The 21,831-nt window shown below is 39.8% G+C and overlaps 3 protein-coding genes across 3 annotated transcripts; 1 reads left to right on the forward strand and 2 right to left on the reverse strand.

Moving 5' to 3' along the window:
• Nucleotides 1-213: 213 nt before the first annotated feature.
• LOC117827256 (cytochrome b-c1 complex subunit 6, mitochondrial-like) lies at nt 214-3,438 on the reverse strand. Its single transcript, XM_034703791.1, has 4 exons — nt 3,263-3,438; nt 1,702-1,782; nt 759-920; nt 214-650 (listed from the first exon to the last, which is right to left on the reverse strand). The coding sequence occupies exons 1-4, from the start codon at nt 3,308-3,310 to the stop codon at nt 618-620; spliced, it is 324 nt and encodes a 107-aa protein (XP_034559682.1). The 5' UTR covers nt 3,311-3,438; the 3' UTR covers nt 214-617.
• Nucleotides 3,439-3,549: 111 nt separating this feature from the next.
• On the forward strand, nt 3,550-8,267 carry nsun4 (NOP2/Sun RNA methyltransferase 4). The gene is made up of 8 exons (XM_034703790.1): nt 3,550-3,690; nt 4,124-4,343; nt 4,536-4,707; nt 4,884-5,038; nt 5,158-5,318; nt 5,411-5,535; nt 5,640-5,772; nt 5,966-8,267. Exons 1-8 carry the CDS (start codon nt 3,598-3,600, stop codon nt 6,107-6,109), a joined length of 1,203 nt encoding a protein of 400 aa, XP_034559681.1. The 5' UTR covers nt 3,550-3,597; the 3' UTR covers nt 6,110-8,267.
• Nucleotides 8,268-12,670: 4,403 nt separating this feature from the next.
• dmbx1a (diencephalon/mesencephalon homeobox 1a) lies at nt 12,671-21,225 on the reverse strand. The gene is made up of 5 exons (XM_034703410.1): nt 20,970-21,225; nt 17,318-17,486; nt 17,007-17,185; nt 15,985-16,387; nt 12,671-15,090 (listed from the first exon to the last, which is right to left on the reverse strand). Exons 2-5 carry the CDS (start codon nt 17,469-17,471, stop codon nt 14,648-14,650), a joined length of 1,179 nt encoding a protein of 392 aa, XP_034559301.1. The 5' UTR covers nt 17,472-17,486; nt 20,970-21,225; the 3' UTR covers nt 12,671-14,647.
• Between the last annotated feature and the right edge of the window lie 606 nt (nt 21,226-21,831).

A 21,831-nucleotide genomic window follows, 5' to 3' on the forward strand; every position in this document is an offset into this window, starting at 1 on the left:
TTGCTATTCAACATCCTTATAATATATTTCCTCTGGTATTATGTTTGTCCATGTAATCCAACCATGAGCCCGCAAAACAGAATCAAACATTTCCTCAAATCAAACACACAAACAGCCTGGATATCTTCAAGATACCTGAATGTACAGCCAGACAAGAACATAATCACATTCCACAAAGAAGTAACTTTATTAAACTGATGAAACTCAGACAAATTGTAAACCAAAGAAAAGCTTTATTTTTCTGGTGAGTATTGTGAATCCATGACTAAACCTGAGAGAGATTCTATTACCACAGCAGCATACTTGTATTTGCATTTGAACAGACACAGTGAGGGGTTGTTAGCAGGAGCCCTTTCCTCAGTCAACCTCTTTCAACTTGGATGCACCCATTGCCTATACGAGCAGCTATTCATATTTCATGTTCTATCTCTGACCCTGACTAAATAAGCATGCACTGCATACAGAAAGGATGACGTGTACAGTATTTAGTCCAGGAAACTAAGGAAATAATTTACATCAATACACAAGAGAACAACAACAGAACCGCCATGATCAATTTACAATTTAAGCTGTTTCTAGAGTCTACAGCTTCAAGTAGTGGGCACTGGGAAAGCTGGTCATTTCACGTTGTGGAAAAGCTTGTGTGCTACCTGTAAAAGGTCAGAAGAGGACACAGTTACCATCATGGAAAACAAATCCAAATTCAGGACAAAGCAGATTTTTCTACATTTGGACATGTCGTTGTGTCTTTAACTTACGCAATGGTCCCTTGCATGTAAAAAGTCAAAGAGTTCTTCTGTGCACTCCTCGTCAGTGTTGGACCTGGAGCCAACTCTAGCCTCACAGAGCTCCAGACGCTCCCTTGTGTGCACACAGTGTTCAGTCTGCTCACACTTGGTTCGTATTGTTTCTAGAGGGTCCTGAGGGGGACAAAAGGTAACCATACAGACTCCAGTTTTTAAAAGTCATTTAACATTATGCAAACTAAAAAATCAAACTAGACGAATAAATGGGTATATACACTTAATTCAAACAACAAAGTAGCTTTGTGCCAACAACATTCGTGATCTCCACTTTGTATTTAAAAGCTCAATGACTCTTCAATCATTTGCAAAATGTTTCTGTAAGGCACAATTCTCAAAATGTTGTATTGAGGTATTTTGCAGATAATCATTACCCTCTGTAAAGGCGATTTCAAAAAAATCTAAGTAGAAGACCAATATGCAAAATGACTAATTTGAAAATATCATTTTATATACAACTAGATTCTAATAACAAAGACCTTAATATGTATATCACTTTAATGTCACAGTTTGTGAAATACAGCTTGATGGATTGTAAAGCTCCAACTGCAGACCACAAAATGTACAGCTGGCAGAAAAGGTGTATTCTAATATGATGTGCTATAATGTAATGATGTTTATTTTTTTTATTTTACCTTTAATTTACCAGGTAAAAATGTTTGAGAAACCAGTTCATTTAAAAACATCACCTGATGTGAATATATGAAGATATTTACCACCATTTCAAAACGCACACAAGTGGCATACTAGCGTCTTGTTCAAAGGTGTAACTATTCAAGGTCACCATACTTCTCCATGCTTTCAATTTTGTTGTTTTTAAGAGAACTGTGAATGTGTGCCGCTGTATTCCTTGGTAATGCTTACAAAACCTTTATCAAGTTTTTAAAAGTTAACTTACCACCATGTCTTCCTCTTCTTCTTCCTCCTCTTCCTCCTCCTCTGCTGCTTCCTCTTCCTCTTCAGCCGGAGGTTCTTCCTCCTGTTCAGCGACATTATCGTAGTGGGCATTTTAGTTAGTTTGGTCTAAAATATTTATCAAATTGAACACGAACCAGGGCGTGACAAAACTTTGCACTTAGATGACACCATGGATAATTACTTAATATTTCCCTCCTCCTGTACCTCAGAATAATATCCCTTAAAGTGACATTATGGCTTAAACGTACTGAAGCATGTTGCGTTCACATGAGAAAAAAAATTCTGCTCTGTTTTACAGAATTAACGAGTTAATTATCTCAGAATTATGAGAAAAGTTTTTGTAAATAAGAAATCTGCTGCCACACAAGGAAGAAACATGCCCCTGTTTTTTCAGTTTAATCCAGTTTTATTTTTGCTCTGGGTTAAAGACATTGGGAGATACTAGTGTCTCTAAGTAACATAGATGATATTCCTTACTTAAGTAGATTGTAGGTTTCAATACTTTACTGGAGTAATTATTTTTCAGCTGACTTTTTACTATAGGCAACTAGTCATCATATCCTCCGCTCCATGAAACACGATAATACTCAGTAGTACACATATATGGTTCTTTAATGTATCTGCATTGTATGAAAATAAGTTCATTTTCAATGGGCATGAACGCGTCTGAAACAGGTGCAACCCAAATATTTCAACTTTAACATAATAATATAACATTATAGTCATTATTGCCTTTAGAAAAAAAATGGGGAGGTGGGGTAGTGCACTATAGGCCCCTGTGGAGCAGCCTAAGCTTTTGTCCTGAATGGCATTTTTCCCCCTTACATTACTTTTATGCTTTAAGTAGTTTTGAAACCAGAACTTTTACACTTTTACTTTAGTAAAAAGCTTGAGTTGATACTTCAACTTCTACAGAATTCTTTAAAACCCTAGTATCTGTACTTCTACTTGAGGAGTGAATGTGAATACTTTTGACACCTCTGATGGTTTAGTGATTAGCTTGTCAACTTGAAGCGGGCACTTAAGGACTCTGCAGCTGTTTAGACGTAAGGCCCGTTCTGAGAAAAACTGAGGGGATTTTTTTTTATTCAGAAAAAACTAATGCTTTTCTCATAAACTCGTTAATTAATAAATTCGAGATAATTAACTCCTTAATTCAGAAAAAACAGAGCAGCTTTTTTTTTCTCACGCTTCAGTAAAAAACAAAGACTGCATAAAATACCTAATTAGACATTCCTGTGAATATTCAGATAAACTGTGTTACATCTTACAAGTACCGTGTTGAAACAGCTGAGGAAAAACATTTACAAAAGTAAAAGTCGCGTAGAGATATAGTTTGGGTTAAATATCATCAGCTGGACACATTATATACCAAGTGTAATTTTAAAATGTGTCCTAAAAGGAAGTCGCTGTGGATGTAACTGAGCGTGACATCACAGACGGTAGACTGACTAGCAGAGTAGGGCTACTTCACACAGTTAGGTAACTTAACAAGCACGTAAAAAGCCTCCAAAAATACATATTTCGGTATATTTCATTACCTCGTCGTCGGGGTCACCATATGTGAGCATCTTCCTCTCGAACACCATGATTAAGGCTCTAAGAAACACCAAAAGATCCCGGCAGAGGACAGGACTCCTAGTTTGACGGCAGCACCGATGTTCGCTGAGGACGTGAGGTCGGTCACTCGTAGGAAACGACTTGATGATTCACCGGAAACAGTCTCCTGTTGGTTAAAATGTTTATCGACGTAGCTCTGGTCCAATCATCAGCCGAGTTGCCGATAAGACCCGCCCATTCAGTTCGTGACTCCCCACGGAACCTTTGTTTCAACTGTCAGAGCGTACACGGACTGTAAAACTAGTCGCACAGAAACATGGCGCTGCTCTTGGACACCAGGCTGCTGCTAAGAAAAATTAAAGATATAAGGAGTTTAACACCAAAACGACACAGAGTGAAAGAGAAATGGGTATGTTATAAAAGCTGGTATGAATAATGCCACAACTAGAAGCCTTAATCTGCAAAAACATTACCACCAAGGAACTTCTGTGCGATTTTGATCTTTGTTTTTGGATATACCCCAAAACAATTTTAATTTCAAAGCAAGGCAAATTAGATAACTCGGAAACAGACTATTACATTTTTATGATTACTGTGAATTTAAATTTTATGTTTGCAATTTAACTAGCTGGAGCTGGAAATAACATGTTTTCCAGTTATTCATTTCAATCAATGGCATAATTCAAACAATGAAGCCGTTACATGATGAAATTGTGTATCTATATATTCTATTTCCTTCATTATCACCTATAATTTAGCATTGTCTTTTCAAAACCTGTCTCTTTTTTTAATCTTACGCAAAGTTCATATTTAATGTTTTGACCTTGCTTTCTTTCGGACAGGCGGCCACACGTGCCAAGAATCCCTCCAGCGCTCTTGCCCTGCGCCACTTTGACTCCACATACAGCATCCAGCTGGGGAAGTTGTGGCCATCAGTCAGAGTCGCTCTGTTGTCAGAGAGGAAATATGGAGCCCTTCTGAATACTTTTTTCCATGATGCTTTTCTGGAAGACTTGGAAGCTCAAGGGTGCAGGGACTTCATCAGGGACATGGATACAGAAGGTATAGGAAGTCTGACTCCTGTGTAGAAAAATATCATCCTTCAAACTCTTATTTCACAATAGTAGACTTTTGAATATCAGACAGCAAGAGTGAATAAAGCTGATGTTATTCTTTTATAAAGGCTCTAAATGTAAAATCTTATTTATGATGTCTTTATAAAAAAAAACCTCCTTTTTGTCTTTATTTCTATAGCTCAGCTGAGTCTGCAGCAAGAATCTGGGGACGTATCTGAGAAGGAATCAGTCTCTGTCTCTGCGCAGAAATCTGACACTGACAGTCAGCAGCTTCCTCCTCTGCCGCTCAGTGCTAACATCAAGTGTGTGGTGTTTCCAAGAGGGGATATCACAAGATTTAAGCCTGCAAGGTGAGCTTATTTAGCAGTTTTGGAAATAATTTCAAATTTCAAATTCCAAATACTTTTAATATGAGCTAATATTAAGTATATTTTGTAGCATGATAAATGTGTATGATTCTTGTATTTAATTCTAATTGGTGTAGTAAGCCCATTTACACTGTCTCTGTGTTGTTTGTCATCTCAAGACCAGATAAGTACGGGTTGTTGAGTTATTACCTGATGGATGCAGCTTCTGTGCTGCCATGTCTAGCTCTGAACGTTCAGGAGGGTCATAATGTTCTTGACCTCTGTGCCGCTCCAGGAGGCAAAACTTTGTCTTTACTGCAAACGCATTCTCTTGGTGAGATAACTACTTTCATATTCCACAAATTATTACTACTAATTATTACTCACTGTCTTCATCCCCTGTCTGTGAGATTAAAAGTTAACCCAGTGCTGTTGTTTGATTTTATACCCAAGGTTTTTTCTGTGTGAATGATACCTCTGTGTCTCGAACAATCCGACTGAGAAAGGTCCTTAAAAGCTACATTCCCAAGGAGCTTCTGACTGATGAAAGAATACGCATCACCTCCTTTGATGGCACAAAGTGGGGTGAAATTGATAGGAACACATTTGACAGAGTAAGCCAGTGTGTGGATTCACAAATCGCATGAACATCATGATTAACCTGTTAAAACCACTTTCCTAAACTCCTTTTTGTTTTGGTGCTCAGGTTCTTGTTGACGTCCCCTGCACCACAGACAGACACTCACTGATGGAGGATGACAACAACATATTCAATAAGAACAGGGCGGGTGAGAGACGACGGCTGCCGCAGCTGCAAGCAGAGCTGCTGCTGTAAGTTGGTGAAACTATCAAGCTATCATGCATGTTTATGCACATTACACAATAAAACAATGCACTTAAAGCAACATCTGAGCAATCCTCTCTCCCTTCTTCAGGGCGGGAATCTTGGCTGCTTGCCCAGGTGGAGAGATCCTTTACTCCACCTGCACTCTCTCTCATATCCAGAACCAGAATGTGGTTGAACAGGCCATCCACTTAGCCCACGAGAACCACGGCATCCAACTTCAGGTCAGTGATACACACTCTGTCATCTCTAGTTAAGAGATTAACTGAGACGAAATGAAAAGATTATTAATTATAAAGCTTTTGACCTGCTTAGTATCAGGGCTTCCTAATGATGAACATGGGAACAAATTACAACAAATAATTTGACTTTTGTTGTTCTTTTTTCTCTCTTTTCCTGATCATAATCCACATTTAGGTTGTTGACCTTCAACCCCTCACACACATGTTTAGGAAAACATTTCACTTCGCTCCTGACCTCCCGCTGGGTGAGATGGTCATCCCACACTTAGCTGCTAACTTTGGCCCCATCTACATGTGCAAACTACAGAGGCTCACGTAGACTGTGGACTGATGGACTCTATTTATTTCTATCTATGTGTCTGTATGAACTGTGTCTTTTAGAGCACAGATGAAGGAGAACTTTTTCCTCATGGTGGTGGACTATTGAAACACCAGACTACAGGACTACAGTGTGTGAAACGTGACTGGTTAAAATGCCAGAAAGCCCAAAGAATCCAGCTGAAGTACCGGAAATGTGACACTTCAGCTTTGGACAATTTGAATCCACAGTTTTATATATGGAAAAGCAAATATTGAGTCAAAAACTAGATTCATTTGATATGAATTAAGACTCAAACTGTAGTGATGATTTGTCCTTGTACCAACTAATAAAATTCAAACACACTCAGAATCAAACCGGCCACTGGAACATGTCAGAAATGGATCTTACACAGAAGCAAAAAACCTTGAAATTCCTGGTAAGTATGACATTCTTTTAGGTTTAATTAACTGATATATTTTGAAAAAACAAAAACAACAAAGCATTCTTGCATTTATTTCCCATCCTGCTAAAAGTCCATATACAAACCCGCTCTCCACCCAGCCTATCTCAACCTACCCATTACAGGTACTACACAGAGTGCCAAAATTGCCCTGTTCTTTCAAAATAAGAGCATAAAAGACCTCAATCATTCTGAATAATCATACTGATGTTGTCAAACTTCAACATATATCCCCCTGAAACAAAATAACATAAAAATTATAAATAATGTAAATCCCCTTTGAGGAGTTTTTAGATGGTTCTTAAGCAGACTGAAATGAACTCTGCTGCCTTAATGACCAATAAAAGCAAAAGACACCATCAGGGAGAAGATTGATTATTCCATGAAGTAATTTTTGACGCTTGTAAACACTAGTAATCTGTTGATTAAATATGAGAATGAACTTGTTTTACAGCACTGTATGTGATTATGACATATCCAGCAACAAATCCTTCAGATGTAGTTTTATTTAACTCCTGTAGGTGGCAGCCTTAGTTAACAATACAAGTATTTTGTGTCCCCACTAGAGTCCTTAAAAGAACCGTCCGTAAAGGTTTAAAGGTGAAAGAAGCCCCAAGTCAGTTACTGTGTCAGATGATGAGGACTTCCGAATCCCATTACAGAAACACATATTTCCATCATCTCCTGCAACTCTCCAATGAATGTGTTGTGTTTGCTCTGTGCTTATTCATCAGGTTTGATGGCTTTGCCTAATAATGCAGTATATGGCTATGTTGAAAGAGGGAATAATGAACAGGCAGGTAATGACTTATTGACCATTTGGCTTCTCACATCTGAATCTGTGCAACTTTCATTATGAAAGCTGGATGGACTCATGTTTTGCATTGACATCACTCAGAGGTGAAATGTTTCCTCTTATCACGAGCTAATGTGAGCGCAGAGGTGCCTCTTTTTATCATCACACCACGGATGACCCTTTATGTTGTCCTGCACAGGCAATGTAGCGTGAAAAAGGTGTGTGTGTGTGTGTGTGTGTGTTTCTCAAACGAGTCTACCATCCGCATCCCACTGTCATTAAGCCGCTCCAAGCGCAGGAGCTGACTCCCATCCCTGTGCAGGGACGGACGGCAGCCATGCGGCTCCCAGATGAACATTAAAGAGGCAGCAGAGAGCTAAAATGGGACGTCTCGGCCTGTTTTGCCCCTGCGCTTTTTTATTCCACAGATGAGTGCAGATAATTTCCTGTGCGATTGTGAGTGATTACTGTATTACTGCGGTAAAAGGGGGATGTATCTGGGAATGCAGAGGGAATTAATGACACATAAAAACTATTTTTGTATTGACTGCTTTCGTCTCCGGGGCCTTGAGTGCCTCCTCGTACATCGTGTGATTACCTAAACGTATTGTAAATATGTGTTTCCTATGGGCTCTTACATAAATTTACATGTTTTAACACTTAGGAGACGGCAGACTGTTAGAGATGAGTTACTCTCTATTCTGCCTGTCTATTGACTCCACTCGCTGTCTGCTTTATTATTGAATTAGCCAATGAACCGCTGTCTATTTGTGTCCCTGTGTGTAAGCCTGTGTTAGGGAGACATATGCTGTGTATTAGAAAGATGAATATTATGGATTTAACCACACAGCCATGCCTCTGTTGTCTGTTCAAATATAATTTAAATGTTGCTTTTTTTGATAATAAACATGCAAAACACAGTAATAGTCTTTATATTTTTACCTCAAGCTACAACGCACTGGTAATGATCTCCATATATTCAAGCGGGGCACCTCCAGCAGTTTATTGAACGACAGCAGAAGAGAACAGGGACACATTACAGGTGATGCAGGTCTTCATTTAGGATGGACTCTGCCTCTTGAAGATGAACATGAATGATTGGTGTAGATGCACATGGTGACGTAGTTGTACTTTTTGAAGTTAAAACAGATGTAGATGCTCCTGCTGTGGGGTTTCCAGCCCAGAGGTGAAGATCAGATGCTGTGTCCTGGTTGGTAATGGGAGTGGGGATTTCACCAGTGGGAGTCTTTGTCACAGATGCACGGTGTAGACTGAGCCCAGCAGGTTGTAAAACCACAGGGGGGGTTTGTTGCAGTGTAACAACAGAAGGAAAAGGTGGAAAGTGACTGAGAGCAGGTGACGTTTTCTGGGAAAACGGTGTATATTGAAATATTGAGTGGATGAGGATTAGATGCAAAGAAACGGTACCTAACATAGTATATCAGTAGTGGAATGGCCAGTTCAGGAACAAAGTAGTGTAAGTATTGGACTAATTATGTTACATTAACTATTAGGCTCAGCTACTTTGTGACGGAACTTCACTTTTACATTTTTAGATTTAACACATTTTAAGGGTTGCACAAAAAATGAGCTCTGCTACCACAACAGTGTAGATAATTCAATATGTTTTTCAGACTAACAGAACCTTATTTGGGTTCCGGAGGATGACTCACCACACATGTTGTCCTGGCAGATACTGCTCTTTAAAAAATCAGTCAGCGGACATGCTTCGGCAGTTATTTTATTCAATATCAAATCACAAGAAAAGTTTAGGCTCTTTTGAGCAACTGAAATGCCTTTTTTGTCGTAGCATGCATGCAGATCTTGAAACAAGCTGTGTCAATTAAACCTCTATTAATAAGGCTTGATCAATGCTTCAGTCAACTCTTGAAACTCCATCAATGTGAGTTGTATGTCAATGTCCAAATGAGCTACCCAGACTAGCTCTTGATGAGTGAAACACTCACTACTAGATCTACATTTTTATAGTTCTTCTAGGTTTTATGAATGAAAATAAGGAAGTAACTGAGGTTGTCAAGAAATTAAGTCATCTGGTAACTCTTACTTGTCCACTTTTCTGTCTTTCTATCAAACTGGCTTCTGTTCAACTTTGTTGTATCCAACTAGATGTTGTTATGGTGATAAAAGGTTTGCTTTGTTGTAGAACTTCATGCAAATCATTCCTAATTCTTATTGTAGACATACAGTATGTTCTTGTGTGGACAATCTGGTGGCACAGTCTTGAGCAGATAGACTCCTGTGACATAAATGATATGTCATGACATAGCTACAATTTTACTTCAAATTTCTGCCAATATGTCCCAAGTAACTTAATCAGTATCATATCAGCAGTACTCTCCCTATCTAAGTATCCTGAGTCTGTCAGACTCGGAGCTCCATGAACTGGCAGAGAGCCTTCATGAGCAGTTCAGCGAAGCCCGCATTGGAAATGCAGCCGCAGGTTTAGGCTGCAGCCAGATTAAGAAGAGAGAGAATGGGGGTTTTCTTCTCTCTAAGAAGATTACCCGGGGAGGGGTGAGATGGCAGTCAGAGTGTTTAAGAAAAAAGGGACAAGAAGAAAATGGAAGATGAAGTGGAACTAAAGGAGGGTGGCCCAGGATACACAGTTTAGCCACCTGTTGTCTGCCTCTTGATATCACAACTTTTTTTTGTTTTTGTATCTCAGTTTCATCCGTCTTCACTCTTTGTCCATCCTCTGATTTATTTTGTGAACTTAGTGAGATAAAAGTTTGAGAATACTGAGGAAAACAAGGTGAGGATCCCTGCTTACTTACTTTTTCAGAGGTTTTGATACCCTGAAGCATCATGCATGAGTGGAATTTCTTTGCACGTGATTTTGAAGTTTGTCTCTGCCCTCTCCTAGCTTGTACATGTGCAGCCATGAGCCTGATCTTACTCCTGCCGTCCCTGCTGTTGGTTTCCAGGAGGCTTTGATGTGTATCTGAGCAATGCACTATTAGAGGGATTTCCCCAGGCCTGACAGCTTCGAGAAAATGCTGCGAAATGGCGATGCCAGTGGGCTAAAAGAATGCTGGAAACAGGATTAGGATCATATTCTGGCAGACCCTGTCACCTCCTCAATGGGGCGAGCTCTCTAACGCTGGCACTTTTCATTCTCGCCATGGTTAAAACCTTTAAGAGAACCATGGAGAGGAGGGAGAAAAAAAGCACTGATTGAATGGTACACTGTGATTTTTGTGTGGGGGGCTTGCTCCAGGGGGCTGTGAGTGAGTGAGTGAGTGAGTGAGTGAGAAAGAGAGTGAGAGTTAAAGCAAGAGATACAGAAAACTAGTGGGTCTACTGGGTCAGACGAAAAACACTCTTGTTTAAAAATAAAGTACCTTGCCTAAATTTTCACCTGCACCCTTTGGATTTTTTACTGAGAGGGAAACTTGTTTTTCCTTTTTTATATCACTTAACAAACTAAATCAGTTCAATAAGCAGACATCATTATGATGCTTGAGAATTTAAATGAAGCTAGTAGGTCAGATGCAATCTTATTTAATGGTTTCACAGCAGTGTACTTAAAGCTTTTCATGACTGTTTTTGCAAAACAATGTTAAACTGACTATATATGTCCATTATACTTTAAAACCACGGACCACCATCAAAAATGTATCCGTTAGGTACACTGTAAAAATACATTTCTTCAAGTTAAGAGAATGAAAATAAAGTCTTACTTTACATGAAACGATGCAATATTCATGTGTTGTAATTTTCATTAGTTCAGGCAAACTTGCTGCATGTTAAAAGTTATTGTGTTCATATCTGAATCACTATCACATTTAATGGGCTGATTCACTCTCAGAAGCTCACATGTCATGACTTGCTGAATGGAAAGTAGATGAAGATCTGTGCACGCCTATAAATAGATTACAGCCGTATATTGTTGAATATACAGCCCTGAGTGTTAGAGATGGAAGCACCTGATCCAGCATCAAGGGCTCAACACACTTGACCCTGCAGCACTACAATCTAGCAATCCCTGTTCAACCCCCGGGCCGTGCATGAATGTGTGTGTGTGTGTTTGAGTGTATGTGTGTGTGTGTGTGTGTGTGTGTGTGTGCTTGGGGGATGGGTGTTTAGAAAAGAGAGAACATTTGGAACAAGAGTAGTGTGTTACATTCGGAGCTGCAGAGCCCCATGGGAGGAAACTGTGCTGTGTAGCTGGATAGATTCATCCCCTGGATAACAAGGACGTTTACTCCTGCTGCATATCCACACCACAATCTTATCAGTCACACAATCAGGTTGCCCTTGGCTGAGGACACACACAAACACACACACCCACACACCCACGGATGTACATGGTGTAATAAAACACAACAAGGTGAGGGTGAGGTGTTACACTCACATTAAGGCTGCTAATCTGTTGCGATCATCACCGGATTTTTTGGATGGTGGTCATCCATAACAGTCTGAGAAACTGCTAAATTTATCAGCCAAGGTGTGTATGTTATTTACACACACACAATGAGGGAAAAATAAAGGTTAAAGGCGGATTAAATTAATGGTTACCAATGTCATGATGCATGGAAACATACGTGTAAGGTTTACTGTGGGAAGAGCAAGGGCACATTTAAGAGGAGGTGGTATAGATGCTGTGTGTGTGTGTGTGTGTGTGTGTGTGTGTGTGTGTGTGTGTGTGTGTGTGTGTGTGTGTGTGTGTGTGTGTGTGTGTGTGTGTGTGTGTGTGTGTGTGTGTGTCGGGGCAGGGTTGGGGGAGTGGGGGTCTGTGCGTTTTGACAAACCATCCTGTTAAAGATATAATAGCAGCATAATCACCGCCCCGGGCCGTCATTCTTCAGGATAATGGCCTGCTTATTCATTGGGGATGGCTTATGTCTGCCCATTTTTTTATTTTTCAGATTCTTTTCAGGTTACGTTGTTCCTCTCTGTGTCTTTTGCGATCACACTCTTTGTCCCAATGCAAATTCTCCTACATTCAATTCCTTGTTCCCTTAATTTGACCCTTGTCATTTCTTTATTGATCCTTTTTTCATCTTGCTGTTTTCTTTCTTTTTCAAGTTGTATTTTGGGGGCTTTTAAACCTTTATATATAGAAGAGAGGGCAGTGTAGGAAACCAGGAGAGAGTGGGGGATTGACATGCCGGAAAGAGGCTGCAGGCTGGAATCGAACCTGTGCCACCCACTACATGGGCACGCAACTTAACCATTAGGCTAAGTCCAAGCCCTTGCTGTTTCTTTTACCTTGATCACTTTTTTTTTCCAAGCCAATATCACGTCATGTAGTTTGCTTTTTTATTTTTTGCTTTGATTTGCAGTTCATTTTTATTTTTTTAAAAGCAGGATTTTGATTCAGCTTTTTCTAATTTTGCAGTTCATTAATAACTTTAATCGCATGCACAATAATTTAATTGAAAACAAAATCAATACATCAATTGCTAGCTGCATGCATTTTGTTTTTTTATGGCATTGTGTTGCATATTTAAACCAAAGCACATACCCCCTGCCAAGAGTTTGGCTTTGTCAAACTGAGTGATACATATAGAAGGTGAATATTTAGCACAGATTAAAAAGTCATTTGTATAAAGATCTCCAAGCACTGTTTTTATTTGTGATTATTTTACAACAACACTAGTTCAAGTCTACATTGTTAGGGAGGACACAACACTGCTGATGGTCCGCTCACTCTCTCCTCCCCCTCCATCATCATACATCAATCTTTCACTGGACCGAGTAGTCTGACAGAGACAGTGAAGGGAAGAGCATAAAGATATTAGCGACAACAGAACTCAAACGGAGTCAAGACGGCAGGACACAGAGGACCGGGCTCAGTTATTACTTGAAATTTCTTCACTTTCATTGATTTATCTGTCTAGACTGCTGAAAAACTGAAAGTAGCAGCTCTTCCAGCATTCCACATCTCTTCATTTGAGTATTTTATACAATTTTCACAAAAGAACATGAAGACATTTAAACTATTAATTGAACCCAGGATCAATACACAAAAACTGAGGAGGGTAGACAGGGTGCCAGCGAGCTCAGCAAATACAATCTTACAATCTGACAGCTAAAGGAATTTGATCAACTTTACAACTTAATAGGGAATTTACAATAACCTTACAAGTAAACATTATTAGATAGACTTTTTTGTATTTTACATAACTAAAATAATGTGCATTTTTTTTTATATGAAGACATCAGCTCCCAGATCACATGAACAGAGACCACATGAACAGACCTGTGATTCTCCTCAAGTGCTATCAGTCAGCTGGACTTTTAAAGATGAGCTGCATGTTTCCTCAAGAGAATATTAAGGCCAGAAAATATGAGGCGTTTGTACAGAAGTCATTTTTTGCCCAAATTCAAGGCAAATTGTTCAGCTTATTGGAAAGTGATTCCAATCATGTTCATACTAATTGAGTGTTTAAGTGCACAGACCTTTTGGATTTCTAAATGTGGTCTTAAATGGTATTCATGTTCATAATTGCGTTTGCCCTGGCTCCCTCAGCCCGGGGCAAAATGTAATTAAAAGCTTTGAGAATTTACTCACTGAAATCATTTTCTCATTATCAAGCCAGCCTTTTGTGCAAAGTGGCATAATTCCAGCCATTAAACTGGCAAATTAGTCACTTTTAATTACGCTGTTGAGGAAAACATGGCTTGAAGTTTCTTTTTTTATGTGCTGTTGTGTAGTACATGCTATGTACATAACTGCTGCTTAATTGAAATGCTGAAGGTCCTGTGACAGAGATGATCTCTTTCTGCTTGTTTTTTTTCTCCTGGTGGCACATGAGCCTAAAAGTGCCTCATTTATTCACAATATTCTTGTAAACATTATCTGCATTGTCTTTTGAAGTTAGTGTGTCCATCATCAGCTCTGTGAACATTTTTTTTTTAAAGATGTTTTAGATGTTGAGAAGATCCAGCGGTTTTTGCTTTTTGGAAGCAGTCAGGAATATGTTCACAGTCCTTTGCAAAGGATAGTCATTTCAGATGTCGCTTTTGTTAGAAATGTTTGATATGCCATGGGTTTTTCTTGTTTCACGTGTTACAGTTTGTATCTTGAGCTGCTATGGGAGCTCAGAGGAGTCAAACAAGTGTGGTGTCTGTTGAAAAGTGAGATTTCTGCAGGTCCAGTCCATGTTGGCATGTGTTATTTTCAAACATATTCAGATGTCCTCTCCCAATCTACTCAAGTAGAGCTTAATGCATGGTTCCTAGAGAGCAATCACAGTCATACAGACACACAGTGGGGTGAGTTAATGTGTTAACAGAGTCTCCAAACTTCCTCAAATTGTTCTTCAACTGGTTCTCAGTTAGTCATGGTGTCCAGTCCCAGTGAGGCAGCGTGCTGTTTGGCCCTCAGACGCAGGTTCTCAATGCTGGTGGTCTTGTTGGTGTGGCTGCTGAGGCCGCCAGCAGCTGACGCCTGCAGCAGTGGGCTGTTCCACACCTGCTGAGCATGATGGGAAAGAGACTGGTAGTAGGACTGGCAGGGTAGCGAGCCGAGTGGTGCGGGGGGCATGTTGACATTCATGCCCAGGTAGGGGAGTGAAGACGGGGCGGCGAGGTCGAAGGCGGGGTAGTGCACCAGGTTATTGGTGGCGGCCATGTGCTGACGGAACTGCTCCTGCAGACGGAACAGGCTGAGGGGGGAGGAGGAGTACGAGTGGCTCTGAGGGAGGGGAGCACTGCTGGTCAGGCCGCCGCTGGAGGAGGAGGAGGGGGTCACTGAGGGGGAGACCAGGGGGGAGTCTGAAGAGAGGGAGGAAAATATATTATTCTATAAAATATTCTTCTATTATTATGATTGAAACAGTTTAAGATAAAAGATACAATGGCATGTCTGTGAAGTTCTCTCGCTAGAATTTAAGACCTGTCTTTATAGTCCAGCTTTTACTTTTCAGTTCACATTAGTGTCACAACCTTATACCGTTTCTGAGATTGATTAAAATTGATAGGAAAAAATGTATGATCAGCATTAGAGAAAAAATCACTTCTAATCAGCGCACTATATGGGATATGAAGGTAGGGTGATCAATCAATGATAAATAGTACAGGCAAAAATGGCAATAAATATAATAAAATAGTAAAAACTATGCACACTGTAAACACCTTCACCCCTGATGAGATACTTTGAGTAATATAGTTGCACAGAAATTCTGTAAGCATTTTAAAATCACACATGGTGAGTATCGTTAAGATATGAAATATATTTAATATGAAATTATTTGAAAGAGCTCGTCCCTCCCTATTTTTCTTTATTTACCTTTGTTTAAAAAATATATATATATGTTGTTTTTGTTGTTGTAATAATCTTTTAGTGAATATGTACTAAAATATTAAAATAAAATGTACATGACATCGGTGGATGCTGATTGCTGTAAAATTGCAGGTTTTACTAACTCGACACGTTCTGTTTCAACCACTTTGTTTTTGTTTGTTATTGACACAATAGTTTACCTAAAATCTGTTGGATTTGGGGGGGGGGACTAACTTTGCTACATTGACTGGCATACTCACAATACCACATTTTAGTCTCCATCACAAGCTGATACCAATACTGGCGGTATTAGTATCAGAGCAACTCTTATTTTCTGTCAGTACATTTCTCCATGTTGGTGCTGTATAATACAGTTGTGTCTGTACCTGGTTTAGGACTCAGTCTTTTGCAGACCGGAGAGACGTCCCCTGGTGTCATCGCCCTCTCACACTTCATCTCCTCTCTCTGACATTTACTCTCATCCTCCTTGTCTGTGGCGTTATCCTCTGTTGCTGACTCGCTGCCGGAGTGTTCGGCAGATGTGACATTCAGCTCCATGTCCAGAGATACAGGATGGACCACAGGACTCTCTATCTCCAGAGAGGAGGAGGAAGAAGAGGAGGATGAAGGAGGGAGCTGGGTGTCAGGGATGATAGTTGTGGAAGCAGGTGCGTCTTCCTTCTCACTTCCTCCTCCTTCCCCTGACGCCTCCTTCTGCTTCTGGAGCTGCTCCTTCTGGAGGCTGCGCTGCTTCTTACGGAACTTGGCTCTGCGGTTTTTGAACCAAACCTGAAGGAAAGGTGAGAGGAGGAAGCGTTAGAGGAAGAATGAGTAAAGCAGAGGTAGCAGTGACTTCATCACATACTATGAGTGATTTTGAAATGGCTAAGTTTCAACAAATAAAAAGCCTCTCCACAAAGATTTTACATTATAAATCACTGCTTTAGAATAAAATGATCAGAATAACAGAGAAAATATTAAAAGTTCTTACTTTGTTTCATCTTAACACATTTTGTATTTAGATAGTAACATACATTGTCTGTTGTGTAGGTGAAATTGAAAACTTTCTTGAACAAACAAGTAGTCTTTAATAGATCTTTAGTTTTTTTCTGTATGAATTTTAATGCAGTCAGAGTGTTAGTTTGAAGGTCTGTTTTAATACCTGTTCATTTTCTTCATCTCTTTACTTCTTAATTCACAACCCAGAAAAAGCTAGTCTACCTGACATTGGATATACGCAAAAAAAATCCAACGAGAAATAATAATATGCAGATAAAATCGAGGAGAAGATGTAAAAAAAAACACAGGTAAAAAAAATGTAAGACCTTTTGAGCACACTTCTTCTTCAAGCACACTTATCCTCATCATTATCAGCTGCAGTGCAGTGCGTCATGTATTATATGCCTACCTGCACGCGGGCCTCAGGCAGGTTGGTACACATAGCCAGCCGCTCCCTCATCACCACATCCGGGTAGTGAGTTTTCTGGAAAGTCTTCTCGAGCGCTTCCAGCTGTTGTGCAGTGAATGCGGTGCGGCTGCGACGCTGTTTGCGGTGCTGAGAGCCGTAACGAGCCTCCAGGATGATGTCTTGAAATGCGCAGCCGTTTGGAAAGGAAACACACACAGGATGGTTTATTTCACTGCGCATGACTCGAGTGTAACAACGTACTGCACAAGATTAGTTTATCTCTGTGTCTGTGTGAGCGTGCACTCAATTACCAGCGAGTCTCTCGGCCAGTGTGAGCGCGTGCACAGACGGCCGGTAGTCGGGCGTGTGCTGTGCCTGTTGCGCAGCCTGCTGGTGTAGGTTGTACATGGCGCTGAGGGAGTTCATGGCGTGCAGAGAGTATCCGTTCACTCCGTAGTGCTGCATGATGAGAGGTCACACCTGCGGAACAAGGGAGAGGATGGTGATGGTCAGAAAGAGGAAGAAGAGTTGACATTTGACATTAGACACGCTGTTATTGAATTTGGAGGACTGAAATCCTCAATTAATTTCACTGATATCCACCAATCTCATTACCCATTCACTGATAAACTGAAACACGCACAAGCTCTCTATAAAAGGCATCAGGTCCTCGCGCTCAAGGGCCAATAGATTTAAATGTGCGCACTCAGACAAAAGTGTGATCCATTAACATCCAATTATCGCCCTGTTCAATCCATTAATTATACAAAAGACTTTTAATTGAGGTAATTATGACGCGTTCCCATAATGAACCGTGACGGATGCTGTATTCATGACTTTATTGTCGGGGTTTCTATGATCCCGGAGAAGCTAAATCCCCTCTGAAAACGCTGCTTTGACAGATCAGGGCGTTGATGAAATGTGTTGGAGAATGAAATAAGGAGATTTTCTCGGGGTCTCCGTGGCAAAACCTGCAACTGGATAGCAGGATTATTATTTTTTTAATAGGTTATGGGTACGGAAATTATTCTCTGTTGGATTTTACTGAAAATATATTTTTTGTAAAATTTATCACACAGCTTTAAATTTAACTGGGATCATTTTAATTTGTTATAAATTCACACAAAGTCCTGCAGCTTCCAATGAAACGGGAACATTTTTTTTCCCAGTCTTTTTCATGGCCGTTATTTCACGACATGTATTTCTTAGTTCTCCTTCAAATCGGAGATTTTCATAGATCAAGCGCTGCAGGACACGATTAGATATGTATTAACAGGGAGGGAGGAGGCTGACAGGAGGGAATATCTCGGAGGCCTAAACAGTTATTATAACTATTACAGAGAGACCACAGGGAGGAGATATAAATCTTTCTGCTTATGACAGGTACACTATATCCGGGGAACTGCCTACCTTCATCAACTTGTGTACCAATTCTTTAGAAGCATATTCGGGTTTGCATTGAACTTATTAGGCTATGTTGTCGTTTTAATTAAAATCAATAATGTGCCACCACTTTTTGTGTATTAGGTCATTTGAACAAATTACCTTTTAAGTTCTTAAAATTGTTAAATTCTGTGAGGTGATTCCTGTTCATTTGAACACTGTATGTTCATTTGACCCGGGTCATTCTCTTTAGTTTAAATTAGGTACTCGTTGAGATGTTTCTAGTGGATCCAGATGTTTCTTATGTCAATGATAATCACTTTAATTTGATAATGGTATTATGATAATAATAATAATAATAATAATAATAATAATAATAATAATAATAATAATATAAAATAATAATAATAATAATAATAATAATAATAATAATAATAATATAGACTATTTTTGTATATTAGAAAAGACTGGTGATTACTAGAAAGGGTGTTTCAACTTGTTTCTTTGCTTTCAGTATAGCACACGTGTGTATGTGTTTGTGCGTGCATGTGTGCGTGCGTGTGTATGTGTGTATGCCCGCAGTGCTCATTCCCAGCCTATTAAGTGTCCGCGGCGGCTGATGAATGTGATCAGAGGGCGGTGGGGAATAGTTTAATTCGCCGGGACAGAAGGTGCTTCGCTAAACATTTACTTTACTCCCCCAAGTATTTGAGTTGAATGGTCCCCCTCACCTCCTCCCCGCATCACCCCCCCTCCCCCCGCCCTCTCTAGCGGCCTCTTATCCCATCGCCCCGGGGCAACGTTTTGGCTGAGATGTATGGCTTCTCCGCGGGTAAAAATATGCATGTTGATCCCCATTTGGCTCCCCGTCTAATGGAAGTGCAAATAGGTTTCGACTGCGAGGCCCTCCATTTATCATCACCGCTGACACGCACGGACGTACAGAGGGACCAGAGAGGGACCGGCTAGTTAGCTCTGGGTTGGAGTTCCCGCCTGAGCGTGTGTGCGTGTGCGTGTGCGCAAGGGTGAGTGCGTGTCCCAGTAATAGGACTAAGGTGTTACTCCACTTCCTTATTTCTTTCCTTTAACCTAACCATAGCTATTTATTATATTTTCTTTATATCTATTATTATTATTGTTTACTTTTTTCTGTGTTTTTCTGTGAAGCACTTTGTAACTTTGTTTAGAAAAGTGCATAGAAATAAAGTTTATTATTATTATTATTATATTATTATTTAGATTTATCCACAGAAAAATGAAAATGAAAGAAGCAAAACATGAAGGCAACTCGTACATTTTTCAGAAAATATAGCACACAGATTCTTACATTTTCTACGCCTGCCTGCGTGCACCGGAAGAAGTTTGAGTGACTTAAACACCCACAAATTGCATTCACGTATTCAACAAAAAAACACACACACACACTTCTAAACGTTTTAGACCTATTGTGTGCAGCAGGTAAACTTTTGAGTCTGCCTTCCCGTGATTACCAGCTTTCCCCACCTCTTGTACACATGGTCTGGTTCCAGCCTGTCCCATATCAAATGCGGCACAATAGCTCATCACAGTGAGCCTGTCAGCGCAGTTATTGTCATTCATAAGCCTCTCTGTGCTCCAGGCTCTGGGCCCTCCTGGCTGCCCTGCTCAATGCTTCGATTATCAAACCGTCATTATGTAAATTGGCATGTACAGTGCAACTCTTTGATCCGGCTAAATGAGGAAAAATGTTATTTGCTAACAGCCCCCAGGGGCACGAGCCAATCTGACAATCTGCTCTTTGCTGTGTCACAGTGTAAACTGTCAGAGGGCGAGGGCCGACCCTGTGAAGCTCAGTTGTTAGGATAGTTGTTATGCAGAGGACAAATTGAAATACATATATGTCTGAATGTCTGGTTTTTCATCGTCTGTTTTTTTAACGCTGTTAAAACAATCGTTATAATTAGTATAATACATTATTTCGTTACTAGAATGCACTGAACAATTTTGTGATTAAATAATATTAACGTATTGCATTCGGCGCTCCTCCTACATAGGCATTTAAAATGTACGAGTGGGCAGCTTTTCTTCTAAATAGGCAAGAAGTTCCTTTTCAGAGGACACCAGAGCCATGTGCGTCTATACGAACAGAGGTGCTGTTTATTTTGTAAATGCATCTTTTTAGGGCTCTTGCAAACGAAAAGACATGCTCGTCAAGATTAGCCTGTAAAAACTACACATTTGTAAATTTTGTACACATCTATTTTTTTTAACGGATCGAATTTTTAGCTGTTACGCTGTGTTACATTAATGTTTGCACTTTATAAGTTTCATATAAGCTACTAAAATGAAATATAAAGATAGCCTGTGAAGATATGTAAACTTCAAACCAGGGTAACATCCTCCTACTGATCTGTTAATAAATGTCAGCCTTTTATTCTCTATACAAGTTCATTAAATCCCATTCTGTTAAAAATGCAGAGGTTACATTTCTCTTACAAGCGTTCCAATTTTCTGAACAGCCAAATCTTTCAAACTAAGTTTATGTCAAAGATGTTTCATTGCGTAAACAGTGTTTTTAGAAAGATGCCATGAAGTTTTTACCAGTTCGATCTCTCTTCCGTCTCTTCAGCACAGAGAATCCGAGCTGCTGAACTTCTTCAGGGGGTTTCCTTCTCCTCAGTCTTCTTGTATTTAAATGTTTCAATGCTCCCCTTCTTTTGTCCGTCAGTGAGATCAGTCGTTGCAAACTCAAACTCATCCAGTCTGTTGCTTCACTTCAGTTCCGCTCGCGCTCCACCTGCTCTCCTCTGCTGCTGAGTCCTCTACGTCTCGCACACGAGTGGGAAATCGCCATCTGCTGGAGCGCGAGAGCTCGTGGAGGGATTTTAAGGAGAGCTTCGCGGGGGTCATGCTGGCTTTCTATTGGCTGTTCGGGCTGTCAGTCAAGTTAATAAGATAACTGATCGTCCAGCGGTGGACTCTGGTGCACTGACTTCTTGAGTTATTTTCAAATATGATCAATTTAAGCACATTATGTCCGCTTTATCCCTCCGTGTCTGTCGACATATTTTTTCCATTTATTTATGTGGAAATGAAAAATAGTCGCTTGATATTCGATATTCCTTGTCTTCATTTGGTAAATTTTGGAGATATTCACTTGTGGTAATTAATGAATAAATTGGGTTTAGGCTTAAATAAAATAATTTTGTAAATATTATTGATTTAAATAAGCCGAATATATTTCGTAAACTTAAACTTAAAATGTTCCAATAGCCTATAGGCTAGTGATCCCCCAATATAATACATTCATGCAGGGGTAACAAATATTTAGGAGACATTTTTGAAAAGAAAGTAAAATAGCCTAATTCAGATTTAATTTTATACATCTAAAGATATTTTACCATTTGAACTCTTGAGATGAACCTAGTTCCATGCGTAAATGTTTTTTATTTTTTCTAACACA

Source organism: Notolabrus celidotus, chromosome 15 (genome assembly GCF_009762535.1).
Source record: "Notolabrus celidotus isolate fNotCel1 chromosome 15, fNotCel1.pri, whole genome shotgun sequence".
NCBI classification, from domain to species: domain Eukaryota; kingdom Metazoa; phylum Chordata; class Actinopteri; order Labriformes; family Labridae; genus Notolabrus; species Notolabrus celidotus.